The sequence below is a fragment of the Anabas testudineus genome, chromosome 18, assembly GCF_900324465.2.
Source record: "Anabas testudineus chromosome 18, fAnaTes1.2, whole genome shotgun sequence".
NCBI lineage: Eukaryota > Metazoa > Chordata > Actinopteri > Anabantiformes > Anabantidae > Anabas > Anabas testudineus.
The window spans coordinates 17,717,153-17,736,365 of NC_046627.1; the positions used below are offsets into that span (position 1 = coordinate 17,717,153).

The following is a 19,213-nucleotide window of genomic DNA, read 5'->3' on the forward strand; positions in this document are numbered from 1 at the left end:
GTTTATGTTTTCTGTGCAATTCTTTAGGTGGATGATTCAGTGGTGGCTCAGAACATGCATGAAACCCTGCTAGAGGCCATGAAGGCACTGAGTGAGGAGTTTCGCCAACGTAGCAAATCTCAGTCAAACTCTGGCCCTGGAGGAGGAGCTACTGCTTCTAATCCTATCAGCGTTCCCTCACGCCGCCACCATCCAAACCCTCCTCCCAGCCAGGTGGGCTTCACCCGCCGACCCCGAACTGAGCCACCTGGAGGGTCTAACGGTGGAGCGGGAGGCACCAGTGCTAGTGCTTCTCCCACCCCACGGCATAGCTTCCCAAGATCTCGCACAGCCAGTGATGGGGCTAAGGGAGAGGATGGGACAACAGGAACCCCACTGCTTCAAGGGCCTAGCTCCAGCCCCTCCACCAATGGCTCCTGCTCCACCACCCCAATCCTCAGTTCAAAGTCAGTCCGTTCAGGCTCCACCACAGCTGGCAAAACTCCTCTTGGGTTGATGCGCTCAATCTCTACCCCAACACCCTCCACAGCACCAAGCCTCTCATCTAGCTCTGGGCATGGCTCTGAATTTGGAGGTGTAACATCTTCTGTTAGTGCTGGTCCAGGGTCTGGTGCCTACAGTCATGTCGCTTCCCATCGCGCCTCTGTCTCAGGCTCACCCAGTGACTATGGCTCTTCAGATGAGTATGGCTCTAGTCCTGGGGATCACACACTCCTCCCCTCCCCAAGTCTTCCTGGAAGCTCTGTTGATAGTGTCGGCAGCCAGTCCCTTGGGGAGGAGGGAGCCAACTATATCCTGATGGGCCAACGTGGTAGTGGTGGTGGTGGCAGCAGTAATCAAGGGAGTTTCATATCCAGCTGCCTGCCAGCATCAGGAACAGCAGTCTGTGGTTCTCAGCCCCCATCCAGGAGAGTGCTGCGCCGCTCCTCCAGCCGTGAATGTGAAGCTGAGCGTAGGCTACTGAGCAAGCGGGCCTCCTTACCACCTATGGCCCTGGAGAGGCTGGCCCCACGTCAGCGCAGAGCTGAGGAACCAGCAGATGAAGATTCAGCTGATTATGCTATCATGTCAAGAAGCACAAGCCGGGAATCCTTCACTTCCACCTCCTCCTCCACACAGAGGGAATCTGTCACGGGTGTTGGGTCAGTAGGCGGAGGAGGAGGGTACCTGGATGTGTCAGGGGAGTTCAAAAGTGAAGGTGGTGGTGGAGCAAGTAGTAGTGTAGATGTGGGTATGGATAATGGGTATATGTCCATGCTGCCTGGGGTCACTCAGCCTCCAGTATCCCTGTCCCAGTCATTGGCTGTCTCAGTCCCAGACTCAGATTCTAAACCTGCTGATGATTACATGGCCATGACCCCCAACAGCAGTGTGTCCCCTCCACAGCAGATTCGGCCACCAACTTCTGATGGTTATATGATAATGTCCCCCAATAGCAGCTGTTCCCCCGACCAACGTGGAGGTCTCTCCGGAGGGGCCTGGGTGGGCAGTGGCAGTGCAGACAGCAGGGCAGGCAGTGATTATATGAACATGTCTCCAATCAGTGCACGTTCTGTAAATGGCAGCCCCCCACCTCCTGAGCACAGCGGTCATTTGGAGACTAGTTCTCACCAGCAAGTCCCCAAAATGGTGTATTCTTACTATTCCCTTCCAAGGTCATACAAACATAACCCCTCTGCTGGACACTTTGATGATGGGCCTGGACGAGGCAGGAGGCCCAATGGAAGTAGCAATAGAGGAAATAGTAGGACTGCAGGAAATCATCAGGAGCAACCAGCAGCCGGAAATTCAGTGGGTGGATGCCACCTGTCGCTCTCCTCATCCTCATACTCCTCCAGCTCAGCAAGTAGTGAAAGCCTTGGGGAGAATGAAGACCGAGCCACTCAGGCAGGGAGCACCATGACTGGGGGAACTCCAAATTCCAAAGATGGGAGTAAGCTTCAACAGAAACGGGGTTCTGGTGGGCTGTCCAAGCAGGGTAGCCATACTAGAAGCAGACCAGTGAGCCTGTTTGTTGATGTGTCCAAGGCTAACACCCTTCCTAGGGTGCGTGAGAATCCTTTGCCCCCAGAACCTAAGAGCCCTGGAGAGTATGTAAGCATTGAATTTAAGGGGGAGGAGTACAGTCAGCCTGGGGTTGGAAGAGGGCGCGGCAGGGGTCTTAGGCATGGTTTATCACTGCCTCACAGCTCAAGCACTTACCATCCTCAACACAGGCCAACTTCTTGCTTAGGAAACTTTATCCCCATCTCCCGTAGCCCCTCTGCCCCCATAACTCCCCCAGCTGCCTCAGAGTATGTCAACATGGACCTCGGCCCTTCTCTATCCCCCTCGCCCCTCTCCCTTACCCCATTAGTTTTCCCCTCTTTTCACACCCCTCCCACGCCTCCAACTCTTGCTCATGCCCCCAAAAGTCTGTGATGAAGATAGTACTAGCCCTCATGAAGAGGCTGTGGAAGTGGCTGATGCCCCTGTTAGGAAAAGCAGAGAAAGTGTGCCATCAGTGACGCAGTCTGAGTCCCCTACATCCTGTGGCGACTACACAGAGATGGCCTTTAGCTTGAATAACAACACTGCCCCTAGGCCATCATCAAATGTCTCCCCTCAAACCCCTTCCCCCACAAGGACTGTTCCAGTACTATCACGGGGTCTAGATTTCCCTCTAGCCAAACCAGGACTCAACCTAGATCATGGGGCTAAAGTTATCCGGGCTGACCCCCAAGGACGCAGACGACACTGCTCAGAAACGTTCCTTGCCCCGCCTTCCCTCCCTGCCTCTACCTCTACTTCCTCTTCTTCCACCGCCTCCCTCTTTCCAGAACACGCCCAGGCGGTGGCCCGTCGGCTTGGCTTTGAAAGCATGCTGTGGGGGAACGGTGCTGTGACTGATACCCCTACTCAGTTCCCCCTTCCTGGACAGCAGCAGTCCAATCCCACTTCATCCACAGAGCAAGGCCTAAACTATATTGACTTGGACTTGGCCAACAAAGAGAGCCCCCATTTGAGTCTAGATGGACAATCAGGTAGTCAGACTTCTTCTCGGCTCTTCTCTGTGCTGGGTGGAGGTTCTGGTGTCGGGGGAGTGGGAGTGGGCGCAGCAGTTGGCAGCAGCAGTAGCAGCAGCTCCAGCCTCAACACGTACGCCAGCATTGATTTTTACAAATCAGAGGAGCTGCGGACGCATCAGAATGGAAACAAAGAGGGAACAGGTACTTTTTAAAACTTTATTTCAAAATATGTTCATTGGACTGTGTTCAGGATCATGCTGCTTTAGGTTTCCCGTCACACAAACACACTCTTCAACTCACATTGTCCTCTTCTGTTTTTCTCTTCCTGCCTCTGCTCTCAAATAATTCTGAAAACAATACGTAATCCAATGAAGTACCGTCACCTTTTCCATCTGTGGTTTAATCAAACTTCACCTGGCGCCGGGTTAGACTCCAATCCATACTATGAACCCACAATATGTACATCAGCTGGCCTCACAATTTGTACATTGATTTTCTTGTCAGGGACTTTCTTAAGACCAATCTACATATGCTACCTGATGTGATTATGTAAAGTGTAAAAAGCCAAACAACCTATAGGGATATGGGATCAACAAATATTGATCGTAAAGGCTTTATGACATTTTAAGCATTCTCAGTACTACATCACCACCTCCGCAGGTTTTCTGTTTGGTGTTTAGGTTCAAATTCATGGGACGTGTTGCATTCGTCAAGCAGCAGTATCCAGCAGTTTTCACGGAGGTGTTGTTTTTCAGAGAGGAGTGCTTTTGCAAACCTCTCATCACGCTGAACTTGCAAGTTCAATAAAATTGAACTTTGAGCCTCCAATGTGACATGAACACAAGAAAGTAGCGGGGGATAAAAGCGATTATTGTGTCATCATTCTTTAAAGTGATTTTATGAATTAAAGTAGGCATTAATTTAAATTCGGCTATAAAAATAATATTAAGGCAAATGTTTCTGTTGCATAATTATAGCGGAAATCTCTGATTTCTTACTTTACTTTTTTCTTACATAAACCATTATGAACTTAAATACATTTACATGCTAATACTTTGGAAGAATAGTGCAAGAATGATATTTATTTGCATGCTTCCATATCACACATACTGCAAATCTGCAGTGCTGCAACTGTGCAGCGTCACACTTTTTTGTTAGCAAGGGAGGTCAGTGAGGGCACATGTTGAGTTTTCATTGTATTTACATTTCTTCCCACTGTCTTAAGACCCTTTTCTAGCTGTGGGATACCACCACAGCTAAACAATGCCTCAACTAGGTCACTGTGAGACGTTTCCTCATAGAAAAACAATTCTCTTTGAGCTACTGTCTGCACCAAATTGGCCCATTAAGAAATGGTCGCCTGCAGTTTAAGCAGATAGAGCTGCATTTAAATGGAGATGTGGATTTATATGCATCAGTAAAACACTCAGTAGTCTTACTTAACCTTGCACAGTGGGGCTCTTGTGATGAATGCATCCTGCCAGGCCTTGTTGTTTATGTAGCCCTGCAAGCTTCCACACAATTTGCACCGCAGGTTGTGTTCGATTTAAACCCCCAGCGTTTTTGTGGTAAACATTTCATAGCTCGGCTTCACGTTTTGGATTTAATGAAGAATTTAAGGCATTAGTGAAAATTCATCATGGGATCTTGCGGTGAGCGTAGAGCGGCTGAGCTCAACAGTTGGTTTTCATAACTTCTGCAGATGGAAACGAACCATGAGCCTGCATCCATAAGTCGCCGTGTTGGTTTTTATTGGGGAATGGAGGTATTCCTGCAGGAAGCAGGCGGTGTTGTTGGGTGGGTTTTTAAATAGAACGGCTGCCACAGTGGGACTGTATGGGCTCTGGTTGCTGAGTACGTCAGCGGGACAGTGTGGGGAGGAACGTTACACATTGGCTGTGAATGTTGAGATGGGGCCAGTGTTTCACTCATACAGCTCTCAAATGCCTCTGTACAGTGTTTCCCCCTCCTTTCATCCATCTATTCCTCCTCCCCCTCTTTCCTCCTCCAATAAATGATCCTTTTGTTTGAGTGTTTTTGCCACGGTGGGCTGGCGGGCCTCAGCAGGGCCAAACCCCAGGACTAGTGGACTCTCCTGAAACTGTTTTCCATGCAGTCTATAATTTGTCTCTTTTCCATGTTTCTTTCTTGACCCTTTTTATACTTCTTCCTCCTTTATTGTTGTCTTTGTATCTTTGTTTTTCTGCTTAACTACTTGTCCCCATACTTCGTTCTCCACAGTGTCTGTCCTCATTTGCCATCCAGGCACATGGATTTTTGAAATTCCTTCCCTCCCTTCTGTTCACTACACATACTATTGTTCAACATTTTTCCATCAAAACCTCTCTTGTTTTTACGCCTTTTGTCCTCCTCCTTTTTCACATCGCGCTGCGCCCCAGCGTTTTAAACACTTGCAGAAGCACTTAAAACGGAGTTCAGGATGTGCGCTGTAGGGCAGACGGCGCTCGGAGTCAACGACACAAAAACAAAAATGAAAAGCAGAAATGCAGAGATGGTACATGACGACTGATCTGTGCTTTTCTACAACAAAAATACAGTTTAGAAACGATTAATTATCTTGTCTATGTGGCTACTGAGTGCTTTTATAAGAATTGTGATCCGCTATAATTACAGGGAGATTTTTTTTTCTTCCCTAAACAGGCACCGGCTTGTATAGGAAAAGACTGTATGTCTCTGGGGTGCGTACTTTTGGCACAGAGAGCCAAAGGCTAAAATTGAACATCAGTAGTGGGACAAGTGCCAAAAACAATCCTTTTGGACAGTGGTTATGTGTTATGTAATATGTAAAAATAGCCTCTCAGGATTCAGATAATAGGGGGAAAGTCGCTCCAATTAATGTCTTTTTAGAAATAAAATGAGATCAAATGTATCAGCTACCATGCAGAAATGTGATGTGTGATGTATGTATTTTTGTCCTCGCGACACACATTTTAAGGCCTGTGTGTCTGCCCTGGAAAATGTGAATGTGTGTGTTGATGTGTCTGCATTTTATGAGCATCAAGTTCAGCCAGAGTGTGAGAGAGACGGTGACCGCGATGTGTATATTTCACTTCTCTGTGTGGATCTGTGTATGTGTGTGTGTGTTTGCGTTTCCCACACAATGGAGGAGTGTCGCGACCTTAAGCAGAACGCAGTGACCCGTTAGTTTAGAAAGTGGAGCGGCTTTCGGGACAAAATGTTAATTAAAATTAAATCAGCGACCACTCTCTCAGCCTCCTCCAGGAAAAAAGCATGTGAGAGAATTTTATTATCCACACTTCCGGCTGTCCCCTATCACCCAATTAGGGAGGGGGGGTGTCTACACCAGTCTCAAAATAAACTGTAGTCTTTTAAAATTCATCTCCTGAGACGCACACTGCTTCCCCCGAAAGGATGAAGCTCCTTGTATGTTAATTCCAGACATAAAGCAACATAAACAAAAAGTGATATCAGCTCATATTTCACTCATGAAGTATTAAATCTAAATAAAGTTGCGCTTTGTTTTCTTTAAATTCTAAATAACATGACTATTGCCCTTGTCTTTGAGAGCTCACAGAAGCTATGCCGGTTATATTTGTTTACTGTTGCCTAAACACATACATAACCGACCAACGGGATCGGTATGTACAACGCTGGCCAGAAATATAAAAACAATACTAAAATGAGAATGAAACTAAAACTACTTGGCATCGACGTTCCCAGTAGCTTGTACTTTTATGAGGAATGCTCATCGGCTGCTTGGCCTAGTTGGCAGCAGGTTGTCACATTCCCACCTCCTCAAAGATCCAGGTCATTTGTGCCAGGAAGACGTAAAGTAAAGTAAAGTCAAAATCAGTCAGTGGAGCGGCCTCGCGCTCAAACACACACAGCCAAGTCCTTTTAGCAACCAAATCCTGTCAAGTATAGACATTAGGAGTGAAGTGTAAGTCACTCTCACTCCCTGTCTGCATGTGTGAGCGAGTGTTTGTCTACGAAGGGTGATAATGAAAAACCTCGGCTATATAAAGAAGATTGGTTGAATGATTTTTGCATTATTAGGTTACAATTTTAAATATATTTTAGATTTTAATTTGTTATGAACACATATCCTAACTTCAGTTTGTCTAAATCAAAAGTTTTGCAATGAGGTAATAATTTTACCTTTCTAACAGCGTCATTTCACTGTGAAGTAAAAGTGAAGTAACAAACTGTAATAAACCTGAGTTACCCCTCAGCTGTTAAATCATAAAATAAATAATGAGTTCACGATGGGTCCTCTACGCACACACACACACACACACACACACACACACACACACACACACACACACACACACACACACACACACACACGGTGTAATCCAGGCCAACACTAGGTTAGACGAACAGCACTAGTAGTGTTATGTAAAACACAAGCACGTGGATGGGACATGACCCTGAAAGAGTGTGAGCCTCAAGGCACTGTGTGTGTGTGTGTGTGTGTGTGTGTGTGTGTGTGTGTGTGTGTGTGTGTGTGTGTGTGTGTGTGTGCGTGTGCTGCTGAGTTGTTTATCTGTTGTGCCGTTTTTTTGTTGTTGTTTTTTAAATGTGTTTTTTTTTTTTTTTTTTTTTCTGGAGGGAGGCAGAGCTCCAGTCTTCTCCGTAGAGTCAGTCTCACAAAGATCTGCTCATATTTATGCAGAGTGTAAAAGCCCACAGATATGGAACAGCAGGGAGAACATGTGGAGGACAAAAGCAAAGGTCGTATTTAACTTTCAAAAATCCCGGGTGATGCAGTTTTGAGCATTTATTCATTTATAGTGAATTTCTTTAGATTAAATTAAGAGACCAACAGCAACATGTTTGGTTACAGCAATTTCACAATATCAGATTTTACCTACTAATTAGCTTACAGACTCGGTATTTGCCTGTTGTATAATCAACTGTATGGATATGAAAAGCAGGACGAGGTGGGAGGTACACCCCTGCGTTTTTATGATTACATAATCCATATTAAGCTGGAAATTAGCTCACATTTCTCCGCAGTGCGAACTCAACTTTCTTTCATTAGCATAATTACAGCATTTCACAACTGTTTCTCCCCCAGATGGCAAGCACAGCCGAGAGGCCCGACTCCTTTTCCCTTTTTACTTTGAGTAAACTTCAGCCTTATGTCCGTTTATCTAATATTTCCATCACACGTTTACATATTTCATTCTCTGAATAATGTTTTTTGAAGAAGCAGGAGGACAGAAAGCACCGGTGACCTTTTCCTTTTTATGAAGGTTTGTTTTAGTTGAAGTCAAGGACGTTTCATTCTCTGAAGTCTGGTCGATTTTGTTTGGGTGGTCTGTTCAGGGAGTCACCAAACTCGCGCACCACACAGCAACAACTCTCCTCTATTTGGGTTTTCATGGAGTCCTGAAGGTTGTGTATCCATCATCCCACATTTAGAGGACTCCAAGGCTGACGTGTTTTTTTTTTTTCTTTTCTTTCGTGGATATATTTAAAGAAATGAATGCTGGACTGTAACTCGTTGTTTTTTGTTGTAATACCCCCACCGTCCACTAGGACTCTCTCTTAATAGTTCCCTGTTTTGACTTCAACCACAGACCATGTATTGAGGTCATCTGCTTGTAGCAGCATTGTCTCATTACAGGCCCTCGCCTCGTCCAATTAGGCAAATCCAAGGGCTCGAGGAGTAATCAGAGTTAAATACCGACACACATATGCAGCTTTGTAATGGATGATCAAGCTGACACACCACTGATCACGGTGCAGTCCCACAATTCAAACTCTCTTCACTCATTTACTACCTTATTCTGCTGTTGGCTGTGTATGGAGGTTTCTACAAAGATGTGTGAGCAAAAAGGTTTGTAATGTACAGGGAATGGTCACATCACACGCTGTCATGGACTATTTCCACTGGAGAGTTTTGTTGTGCATGTTGAAAGATGTTCAGCTGGTGTTAAATCTCTTTATTTTGACCGGACAGCTGTTGGCATGTTCATCTAACAAGTCAAAAAGCTCCTAAATAAAATGTTTGCCCTTCTCTCATGACTGTTCCTGAACAGTACTCTGCATTTAGTCCAGAAAAGGCTGGTTTGAGTAATATATCCATCAGTTTGAAGGCTTATCACACCACAGCGGAGTTTATTATGTTACGAGGAAGGGTTTTACAGCTCTTTTACAGCGATAAGCAGCAGTATTTATATAAATACATGTGCCTGAAATCAACACCTGCACATACTGTGTGTACTTTGCATCACAACCTCAACCTGAAGTTAATGAAACTATGGTTTTACAGCGTGACAAATGGTGATGGATGGTTCTGCCTCAACCTGTAGCACTAAATCAATCAGATGTGTCTTTGGGGGGGTATCAGTTACCTGACCAGCTTAATGTTCAGTAATACAATCAGCTGTTCGCTGTAGCTCGGCACCACATCCAAACAGCACAAAATCAGCTTCATCTTCTTGATAGCTTATTGATTAGTGGATTTAATGGTGTTATTTCAAGAAAAATGGCTTCACAGGGAGGTGATGTTGCGACTTGCTGTTGTGTATCTGCGTGCGTGTTGTTTCAGACGTTGCCTAAAGTCCTCTCTACCACAGACTAATCTACTATTGACTTAAGTGTAAAGGAGAAGAGGAAACTCGAGGTTTTGGTTCCGCAGGATGAATAGAGACTAAATCTCCCCGGTGTGTTCGATATTGTGTAATTCTGTCATCGTGCGGTCTCTCCATGCACTTGTTGAACCTTCAAACCTGTTTCTGCGAAAACCAGGTTTTAAATAAAACGCTGATCAGTCGGGGCGCTCGCTCCTTCACATTGCATCTGCTTTCATACTATTGCTGTTTGTCTCATTTCAACAGGCACTGAAAAGGCCTTTTCATCAAGCACTGTTGACTCTCAAACACTGAAGCTGGAGGAGTGCAGAGAATGGATGAGGCTTTTTCTAGAGCTGAGAGGCAGCGGGGAGGTGGAGACGGAGGGGAAAAAGGGAGTGAGGAAGGAAAACAGGACTGAAAGGATTCAGTTGATTTATTTGTATTAATGTGGTGTTAGAAAAACATACATTTACTGTGGAATTTGGGAGTAAACACTGAAGCAAAGTCCCCTTTTTCTTTTATTGTGTAAGATATATAGTTGTGACGTGGGAGGAATCATGTGAAGTGACTGAAATAAATAGATCCATAGATCGTGTGAGGTAACTGAGCGTTCCCCCTCCACAGCTTATATGGTCATTAAACCTCCAGTACATGTCTCAAGATGCATGATCACAGTGTTAAAGAGCATTTTATGAAGCATCCAGTCACAGAGTTTTAAATTCCGCTGTGTCCTTAATAGTCAGTAGAAGCACAGGAGCAAACCAAAAAATGGCCCGGGTCAGTAGTAGTCCTGTGTGAAGGTCCAGCGACTATATGGTTATATGACTGGTCAAATACCTGTCAGCAGGGGTGACCAATGCTGTCCTTAAGGGCAGAAAAGTATTTTACACTCACAGTATTTAAAAAAAAAAAAACTTCCCAGAAGTTTATGCTGGTGTGGAAACGTAAATCAAAAGGACTTTTACTCCCAGTGAAGTTTCTAGACTTCAGTTCCTGTAAGTATATGGTGGAAATGGGCCTTTTAGTATGAACTTGTTTTGAGTCATTGTAGATAAAAAAGTTAATAACAATTGTTAAAATAATATTGAAAATGGAAATATACTGTATGTTGAGCAGCTCCTACCACTTCAAATCTCAGTGTTTCTGAGGCGTTTGTTGGTTGAATTGATCTATTGTAATGAGAGAACGTAACTTAAGTGAATACGAAAAGGGGAGAAAGCAGAAAAGTTGGGAAGAAAAGTAGGAGCTGGACCTCGTGGCCATGCATGGTTTGATGTTTGACGAACGAGGGGCGCCGTGTGTTGTGTTTGTTACCTAGGTGAAAAAACTCATTCATTCGCTGCCTCTGACGTCTCTTCTTCTTTTTTCACTCCGTCTCCTTCTCTTTGCTTCTCTCCCACCATGTTATCACCCGCCTGGTTTTGTTTTCAGTCTCTTGTCTTGCCAAGACCTTGATCAGGCCGTTTTTTAGAGACTACACACACACACACACACACGTAGATCTTTGTACGTGTTATAATCTTGCTGATACCAGGAAAAATGACGTGTTTGACTTTGACAGCATTTTCACGAGGTCAGGGTGAAAGCAAAAGACCTGAGTGGCTTCATTCTTGTGCACATCACATGAAGTCTGAAGAGGGACAGATCAACTGATAGGACAGGGTGTGTGTGCGTACGTGTACACACCAGTAATTCCACACACCCACCGGGGGTCAGGTGTCGTTTCCTTTGATGAAACGGACACATCCTCACAAGTAAAGTGAAGTAACCGCTCAACCTGTCCGACAAATTACAGCCGATTCAACGCTATTAGAGCCCAGTTGATGCAGAATATCAGTTTTCCAGAGATTAATCTGTTGATACTCTGCTTTGCTGATTGTTTGGTTTATAAAGGTGACGTCTGCCTGGACGTTATGTTTGGTTTTGTGCAACTCAAACTCTGAAACCCAAACACGTACAGTTGTATTTTATAGTAGGTATTGTAATAGTGAGCAGTCCTTGTAATGTCTTCAGGTAATGTCTAGATAAGTTCAGGGTTTGCAAGCAGCTGTGGTTAGTTACCCTTGTCCACAGTTGTTAATTGGCTCGGTTAAGGGCTCCTCAACAGAATCTCAATTGTGTGTGTGTGTGTGTGTGTGTTTCTGGTGAGCTGCCCAGCTGAGCAAAAGGTAATTAGGTAGTAAAACCTCAGCTAATGGTTCAGTACTCTAGTCATGTTTTGACTGACTAGTGCCTTATTCACATGCATTTGGCACAAACACACACAGACAAGAACACAGCAGCGGGGAATGAATTGTATTGGCAGCTTGGTCAGTCAAAGAGGCGCCGCTGGACAAACTAAGTGTGTGTGTGTGCGAGAGAGAGAGAGGGAGAGCACTGAGAGGACTGTCGCTACTGAACTTGTCACTGGATGTGATAAAAAAGCATCCGATTGCCACCTGTATTTGTTTGCCCTTCAGTTCAAAGCTCTTCAGTTACATTTAAAGTCTCTGCGTGTTTGGTCGACCTGCAGACAAAAACACATAAATTACACAGATCTGTCAAGTCGCAAAGGTCGTGCTGGCGTCGGGAGGAAAAGCTGAGACAGATCACCCGAGCCAGTCACCTTTCAAGAAGCGTGGATCAGCCAAAAGCTCCTCAGCTAATGGGTAAAGTAACCTTCACTGACCTGGCTCTGCTCTACCTCCACTACAACTACACACACACACACACACACATGCACACACACCTCGTCTCTTCTGTCAATACTGTTTTCTGTTAGTCTTTCTGGTTCGAGCAAAGCCCCTCAGCTCCGACATCCCTCCCTCCCTCCACTCTCCAGACCTCTCTTTCTTCTCCTCTTCCTGTCTTTTCTCTGTCGCCCACCAGATTTTTGTTTGTGCTCTTGTATTATTGTCACACCAGACTTCTCTGTTTCCTTCTTAGAATTATGTTAAGCAGATTTAGGATCTTTCAGCAGGGCATTCGAGCCGCGTTTGTGCCTGAATGAATGAATGAATGAACGAATGAATGAACGCACCCTCTTGTTGGGTCGCTCTGGAGTGAGGCCATGTGTCAGATACAATATAAACTACATGATTTGATTTAGTTGGATCAGAGGAAAGATTTCAGATAAGTTGCACAAATCCGTATAAAAGCAGAATGTGTTTTTATTTAGTTGGCGCCCTGGACGTCTGGAAGTGAGGCACCTGCTGAAACAGACTGGTGTTACATAATGCATGCTGGATATGCGTATGTGTGCACGCATCATGATTTGAATGCCTGATTTGTTGCTTTGTCGATGACGATTTAGTACGATTCTTGATTGAGGTCGATTCGTCTCAGAGAGCACGTGCAGGACGAACAGCTGCAGACAGCTGTACGAGGGAGTGCTTATACTCCCTCGTACAGCTTATAGAAATCAAAATAGGTTCATTTCCACTGTGGAGTTTTTTAATTTGGACAGTTTGAAAAATCAGCTGCACAAAAGTGCGTTTTCTTTGTTACTTTAATTATTTGTAAATTGATCTACAGTACATCTCTTTCATTTTAACACATTCCCTTGTTGTATCACATCTCACAGACTAAACAGTTCATCCATTCATCGACCAAATGTACAGATCATTCTCGGCGTTTACATATACACAGCCTCCGTGTGAGAAGTGACTCGTTGCTCGATGATAATCAGCTTTAGCGCTGTTGACACGCAGCTTCTTTAGCTGTGTGCTTCTGTCTGCACACGCCGCTGTGCGTAAATGTGTGTGCTCGCCTGGCTGTGTGTCAGCTCCCTGTACAAGCGGGATCCTGGCTACAGAGCGCTGATTGTGCGCTGTGGTATGGGATGTATGCCGGGCCCAGCGCTGCCCAAAAGAATGCAGCAGCCACCCACCAAACCACCGAGGTTACTGAGTGCACAGGACGAAGAGGAGGAGGAGGGGGGGGAGGAGGAGGGGGATTGTTTCCCTCCTTTCACACACACTCCTTCTCATTTACCCCCCTCCTTCCCCAAACACTGTCCCAGGAAAACGTGAGCTTCTTTTCTTGAGTCTTCTACGTTCTTCCCGCTTCAAGTTTGTTTCTTAGCTTCTGCTTTTCTTTCTCTCTCCATCTCCATGTGTTATATAACCCCCCCCACCTCATCACACACACATCCACACATCTCTCTACTCTATCTCAGGTGATTGTCTTGATGTCAACACCACAGTGTTTCTCCCCATGTCTCCACCATGATCTGTGTGTGTGGCTCTGTGGATGTGGGGCCATGGCATCGCTCAGCGGCTGCTTCTCTAACTTGGTTTGTCTGTAAAGAGCTTAGCGCCGGTGGGCATTGGAGAGCACTAAGCTGATTACCGTCTACTAACGAGCCACTTCTCACATGGAGGCCGCATATGTGTGTGTGTGTGTGCTTGTGCTCTTCTGTCTGGCTGTGTTATTGTTTGTTTATGTGGCTGTGTACTGTGTGGTTTCACTACATATTTGCGATCGTGTGTTTGTGTCTGTGTGGAGCTGTGCCGAGGGCGGATGGAGATCAGAGGAGGTCAGAGCAGATCTCGGGGTTAGCTGAAGGGCCGACTGTGACAACAGGTTGAGAATCCAGTTCAGACTCCTGCAGAGAGGGTCAAGTTATTATCAGAGGAGTGCCCGTGAAATCCCTATTTTCTCACTAGGGCTTCGCTGCTAAAGACTTGATCTGACTAGACTGTTGAGTTGGGCCTAATTAAGCCAAGTATCTACTGGTCACCCTACTGGAAAAGAAAGGTGATCACATGGTACGTGCAACACTACGTCTGTGCCTTTTTCAAGAGGAATACAGAGCTGCTAGTTTAGTCATTGGGTCATTTAGCACAGTTTTCTATGGACCTCGATTTTTATTACAAAAAAAGAGGTATCTATTATTAACATCATGCTACACTCTGTGGCATAATTGATTGCAGTTAAACCACTAAATATAGTACTAGATGTTTAATAAGTACATGTACACAAACACGTGTACATTTACATAAACAGCTGACTTTCTCCATAATGTCCTTTATATATAATTTGTAGCAGAGAAACTAAACTGGAAGCAGCAGCAGCAGCAGCAGCGATTAATCCTGATCAGCTGATGATCAAACCCTGAGTGCTTATGGTGCTTATTTTGGAGGAGGTTAAAAAGCATAAATAAACCTGGTTATATTTAATTATCATAAATTCCATCTTAGGACAGCTTTCGGGTGTTTGCAAAGAAAACACATTTTCATTTGGACTCGGCAGCTTTGCCAACCTTAACCTGCCGTTTTTTTTTTCCTCTTCAGTGTTTGTTTTCTTACCACCACATGTGCTGTTAGCAATTACACATGCCAAAATTTAATGGTGTGGAAACTGCATTCGTCTGGCACAACTGGCACTGAATCGGTGAAACCTGAAAGGACGGCGAGTGCGATTTTTGTGCACGGATGCTCATATTTCTCTTTTTAAATGAGCAGGATCCACGTGTTTACCTGCAGTGCATCAACGTCCATGTGCATCTTAAATGTTTGTATCACTGTGTGCTTCACTGAAACATGATGTTCTGTCTTTGCCGCCCAGACAGAGACTATCTCTGGAATCTACAATTACCCCCCCCCCCACTCCAGCCCTCTCCACAACTGTTAACACAATGTTCTTCTCCGCTGTGGGCATCACAGCGCCCAACTCAAATTGGCGGCTGAGAGGAAATGAAATGCGCTCAACACTCCTGTTTACTCATTAGTTGTACCAGGTCAAGAACAAACAACTAGAAATTGCACGTAGAAGAGATGAAGGGTCGGGAGGGTGCTGGGGAAAGTGGATGAGCTGGGGATGGTTGAGAGGTGGCACGCTCTCCGTTTGCTGTTTATGCTTCTGCTGAATTACATTTGTCATTAATGAAATTGTTTGTATTCACGACCAGTTGTCATCCAGAGGGAGCTGAAAGAAACGTGACATGAGTTTTCGTCCACTTGTGTGCCCCCGTTCGTCCACGGCCGGCCAGTTACGTTTGGTTTTTAAGTGTGTAAGCGTGGTCGTCATCAGCTCGTGTGTCCTGTGGCCTTGTGGCCCCAGTGTTTCTTTCCACTGTGAGCTGATGATGGTAGAGGCTGAAGGCTTTTTGGAGTCCGAAAGGATCTATGCATATGAATCATCCCCTCCTGTCCAAAACAACACACAGACACACACACACGGAGCTGGTGATACAGCATGCGTCATCACGCTGCTTAATTATGTGACATGGGGGACTTCATGTCCACAGGCATATTACTTGATACAGGAAGAGTACAGGCACAGCGAAAACATAAAACCCACACTGCTGCACTTCACGTCTCTTTAAATGATGTTTTATTCGTGTGGGTTTCCTCTCCAGTCGTAAGTCGGAGTGATGCACTTGTGCAGCCATGACCCAAGCCAGCCACCGCTGTCGCTCGCTGCCCAACTGTGTCTACACACACATACTCATTTCCCAACAGCTTTCAGGCCAATGACTCATAAATTACACACACGACCGGCGTGTGCTGTTATTGTGCCATCTGACACTTGCAGCCGTGACGCCATTTAAGTCGCTATATCTGCTATTATTATTTTTTCTGACCTTTCTTTCTTGCTTCAAGTTGCCTTTAAACCATCCCGCACACCCAGAACCACTGTTAGGACCACAGCAGGGGTTTGCATAGTTTTTCTTACGTTTTTTTACATCACACTTTAAGGGAATTTAGGAATTGAACTGTAGCTTGATTTGAATGGGCTCCGCAGAGATGAGAAAACATTTAATGTAGACTTTATGTTCACTGTGATGTGAAATAGTAGTGGGAAAAATTATAGATTCACATACTAAAAATATACATTTGAAAATGGTCAACCCGAAGCATACATGATTTGTAGTTAAGAGTGGCCAAAAAAAAGCTTGTATTGTACCACATTGACATTTATTTTCTCTGTTTCTGCACATTGGCTCTGAAATTAAACTGCTGTGAGGGCTTTCTGGGGACTTTCATGTTTAATTTTAGGGTGTTTATGTCCATTTTGGTTCAACAGTGTAGCAATGTAGAAGCCCTGTCATTGTCCTGCTGCAGTGTGGTAAACAGACTGTGACTTCGACCTACAGCACACTGTCCGCACACTGCACTGTGTCAGTTTGACAACGGTAAAGCTTTCTTTGGTCACCTAGGGACACAGGGTTTTGGTCACCTGGTGAATTAAAGTCCACTTTTCGTCTCATTTCGACTCTGGTTTGCCCTCCAGCTATGTCTTTGATACATATGTGGGTTTTTAATGTGTGGTTTCTCTGCAGGCCCATCCCTGTGAGCTACTCCTGTGACGTTCCATGTATTCATTGTTAATACAAAGATATTGATCAGCACGGTTTTAATAGTCGACCATACGTAGTTGTTACTCCTTTTTCACATCTGGAGCCAAAGCAGTAGAGAAAACTTCAAACTAAATGCACTCGACACTTGGGAGCAGCAGGGACACAGTGGGGTGAGGAGGCTGAAAAGGAGACTGTGACTGAGAGTAGAAGGAGAGGATTCTTTACTAAACTTTTTCTTCCTGTGGAGACGAGAAGCATCGCTAGTGGAGCCTCGAGAAGGTTCGTAGATAAATATTTGTGGTGCCTCTTTGCCAAGTCTGGCCGTCTATCCACACTGCACACATACAGTCATCTCGGCACAGACGATCAGTTGAAGCGTGAGCACACATGCTGTGTGAAAGCCGCACTCGGGGTTGTTCCCTAAATGCAAAGCTGCACCGCCCTGCACTGCAACATGTAGCTAAATTTGATTGCAGCCTTGTGTGTGTGTGTGTGTTTGCACTGTAGGGTATGAAGGAGAAGGAGTGTCTCTATTAATAATTACACAATTCATCAGACCAGAGCAGAGGCCAGTAGATAGACACACACACTGTGAAACACACATGGGCACCAGTTTCCAAAGACATGGGGACAGGATGTCCAAATGTGATGCCGTCAGACCCCCCTCGCTGTTTTAATGATCCAAACGTTTGTCAATTTTCTGTGTGAAACAGCTCGGGGTGAATTTGGTTTGTGAGGAGCAGAGTTATTATTTAAAATCACGTCTTAGAAAAAGAAGCAGAGTTGACCCGAGTGACGTCGACGAGTTTTTTGTTAGTAATGATGCTAAATATTTTTAATTCTTCACAAATTAATAGAAGAAAACTTTTAGCTATTACTTATTTATTAAGGTTTGGAAATATTCAAGCATTACTGTACTAACAAATGCTTTCTGTTGTCATTCCAAGAAAATTGTGGTAAAACTTGTAGAGGTGATATTTTGAACATGCAGAGACCAATATTAACGTTAGTGGCTGTAATAGTTATCTTGGCAAACTAACACATTTCTCACAGTTTTCACTTGGTGCTTTAGCTGCTAAATGCCTCCACTGTGTTCACCAGCTTGTCTTTATTATTATTATTTTTTGTAATTTAAAAATTAAAATTAGTGCAATAGCTTTTATGCTGGTGTCTTCTTTTTATTTATAAATCTACCAGGAATTAAAGCACGTATCACATTGCAGCTCAGCAGTGATATCTCCAACAGAAACAATGTGAAAAACAAAGTCCTGCTGACTGTTATTTGAATCGCGTGAATCTGACACAGTGCCCCGTGAAGCAAGACGTGGCACAAATGTCTCAACAGCAGTTCCGTCACTCAGCTGTTTTTTCTTAAAGATGGTGCAACAGCATCTTATGTCCGTCCACATCAGAGAGCTGCAGCAACTAGGCCACATGCATTCTGGGAAAAGCCTTACTAAGAAGTGAGAACCCCACCTGTTAATGCTATTACTCCATATATCACTTCAGTCGCAGATACCGCCTCCAAGCCTGTGTGTGTGTGTGTGTGTGTGTGTGTGTGTGTGTGTGTGTGTGTGTGTGTGGGTGTGAGTGTGTGAGTGTGTGTGTGTGTGTGTGTGTGTTGGCAGAAAGTGGCAGAACTGGTGGGGTGACCCGATGCACAAAGGCAGAGGAATCAGGTGGTCTGAGTCAGCGAACAATGAAAATGTGAGCGAGAGAGTGAATGAGATGACGTTCTGAAAACTCTTTATTTGGCTTTCGCGCTGCGTGCTGTCCCAGAACAGGATGTCCCATGTCAGATTTCAGTACAGTAGCCAGTTTCTGCTACACGAGTAATGCCACATTTTATATTTACAACCACTAAAGGAGGTTTTTGCTCAAACTGGGTTCAACTCTTACAGATATTAGTTTTCTTCAGTAGTTTATTACAGAATGAAAACATATCTTCTCTCCTCTTGAGGTACACATTTATTTTTAGAAGTACAGCACAATCACGTGCACATAAAATATAGATTTGTGCAGTTTTATGTTTTCATTGGCACGTCCTTCTTACCTCAGGTTAAGTTGCACTTTGTTGTTTCTATAAACCTAATTGCAGTTTTAACTCACACAGTTTCTAGTTTGGGCTGTGCTGAAAAAACATAGAAGAAACACTGTATGAGTGGGTTGGCGCTAATAGTTATTTTGATTATTGGTTAATTTGCAGATAAACTTGTATTAAAGCTCCAAAATGACAAAAAAAGAAATAGACAGAGATGGTTTTCTAGAGGCCAAGTTGTTTAAATAAAAGATATTTTATAATGAACTCAGTGACACTGTGTAAACTGCCTACAGCAAGACTGGGAATACGCTCA

General features: G+C 44.6%; 1 protein-coding gene across 1 annotated transcript in view; it reads left to right on the top strand.

The window, feature by feature from the left end:
• si:ch73-335l21.1 (insulin receptor substrate 1-B) overlaps positions 1-19,213 on the top strand; it is a 40,680-nt gene that overhangs the window by 12,269 nt on the left and 9,198 nt on the right. Inside the window, 2 exon segments of the mRNA XM_026352395.1 lie at positions 28-2,400; positions 2,402-3,209. Coding sequence (XP_026208180.1) covers positions 28-2,400; positions 2,402-3,209 — 3,181 coding nt within the window.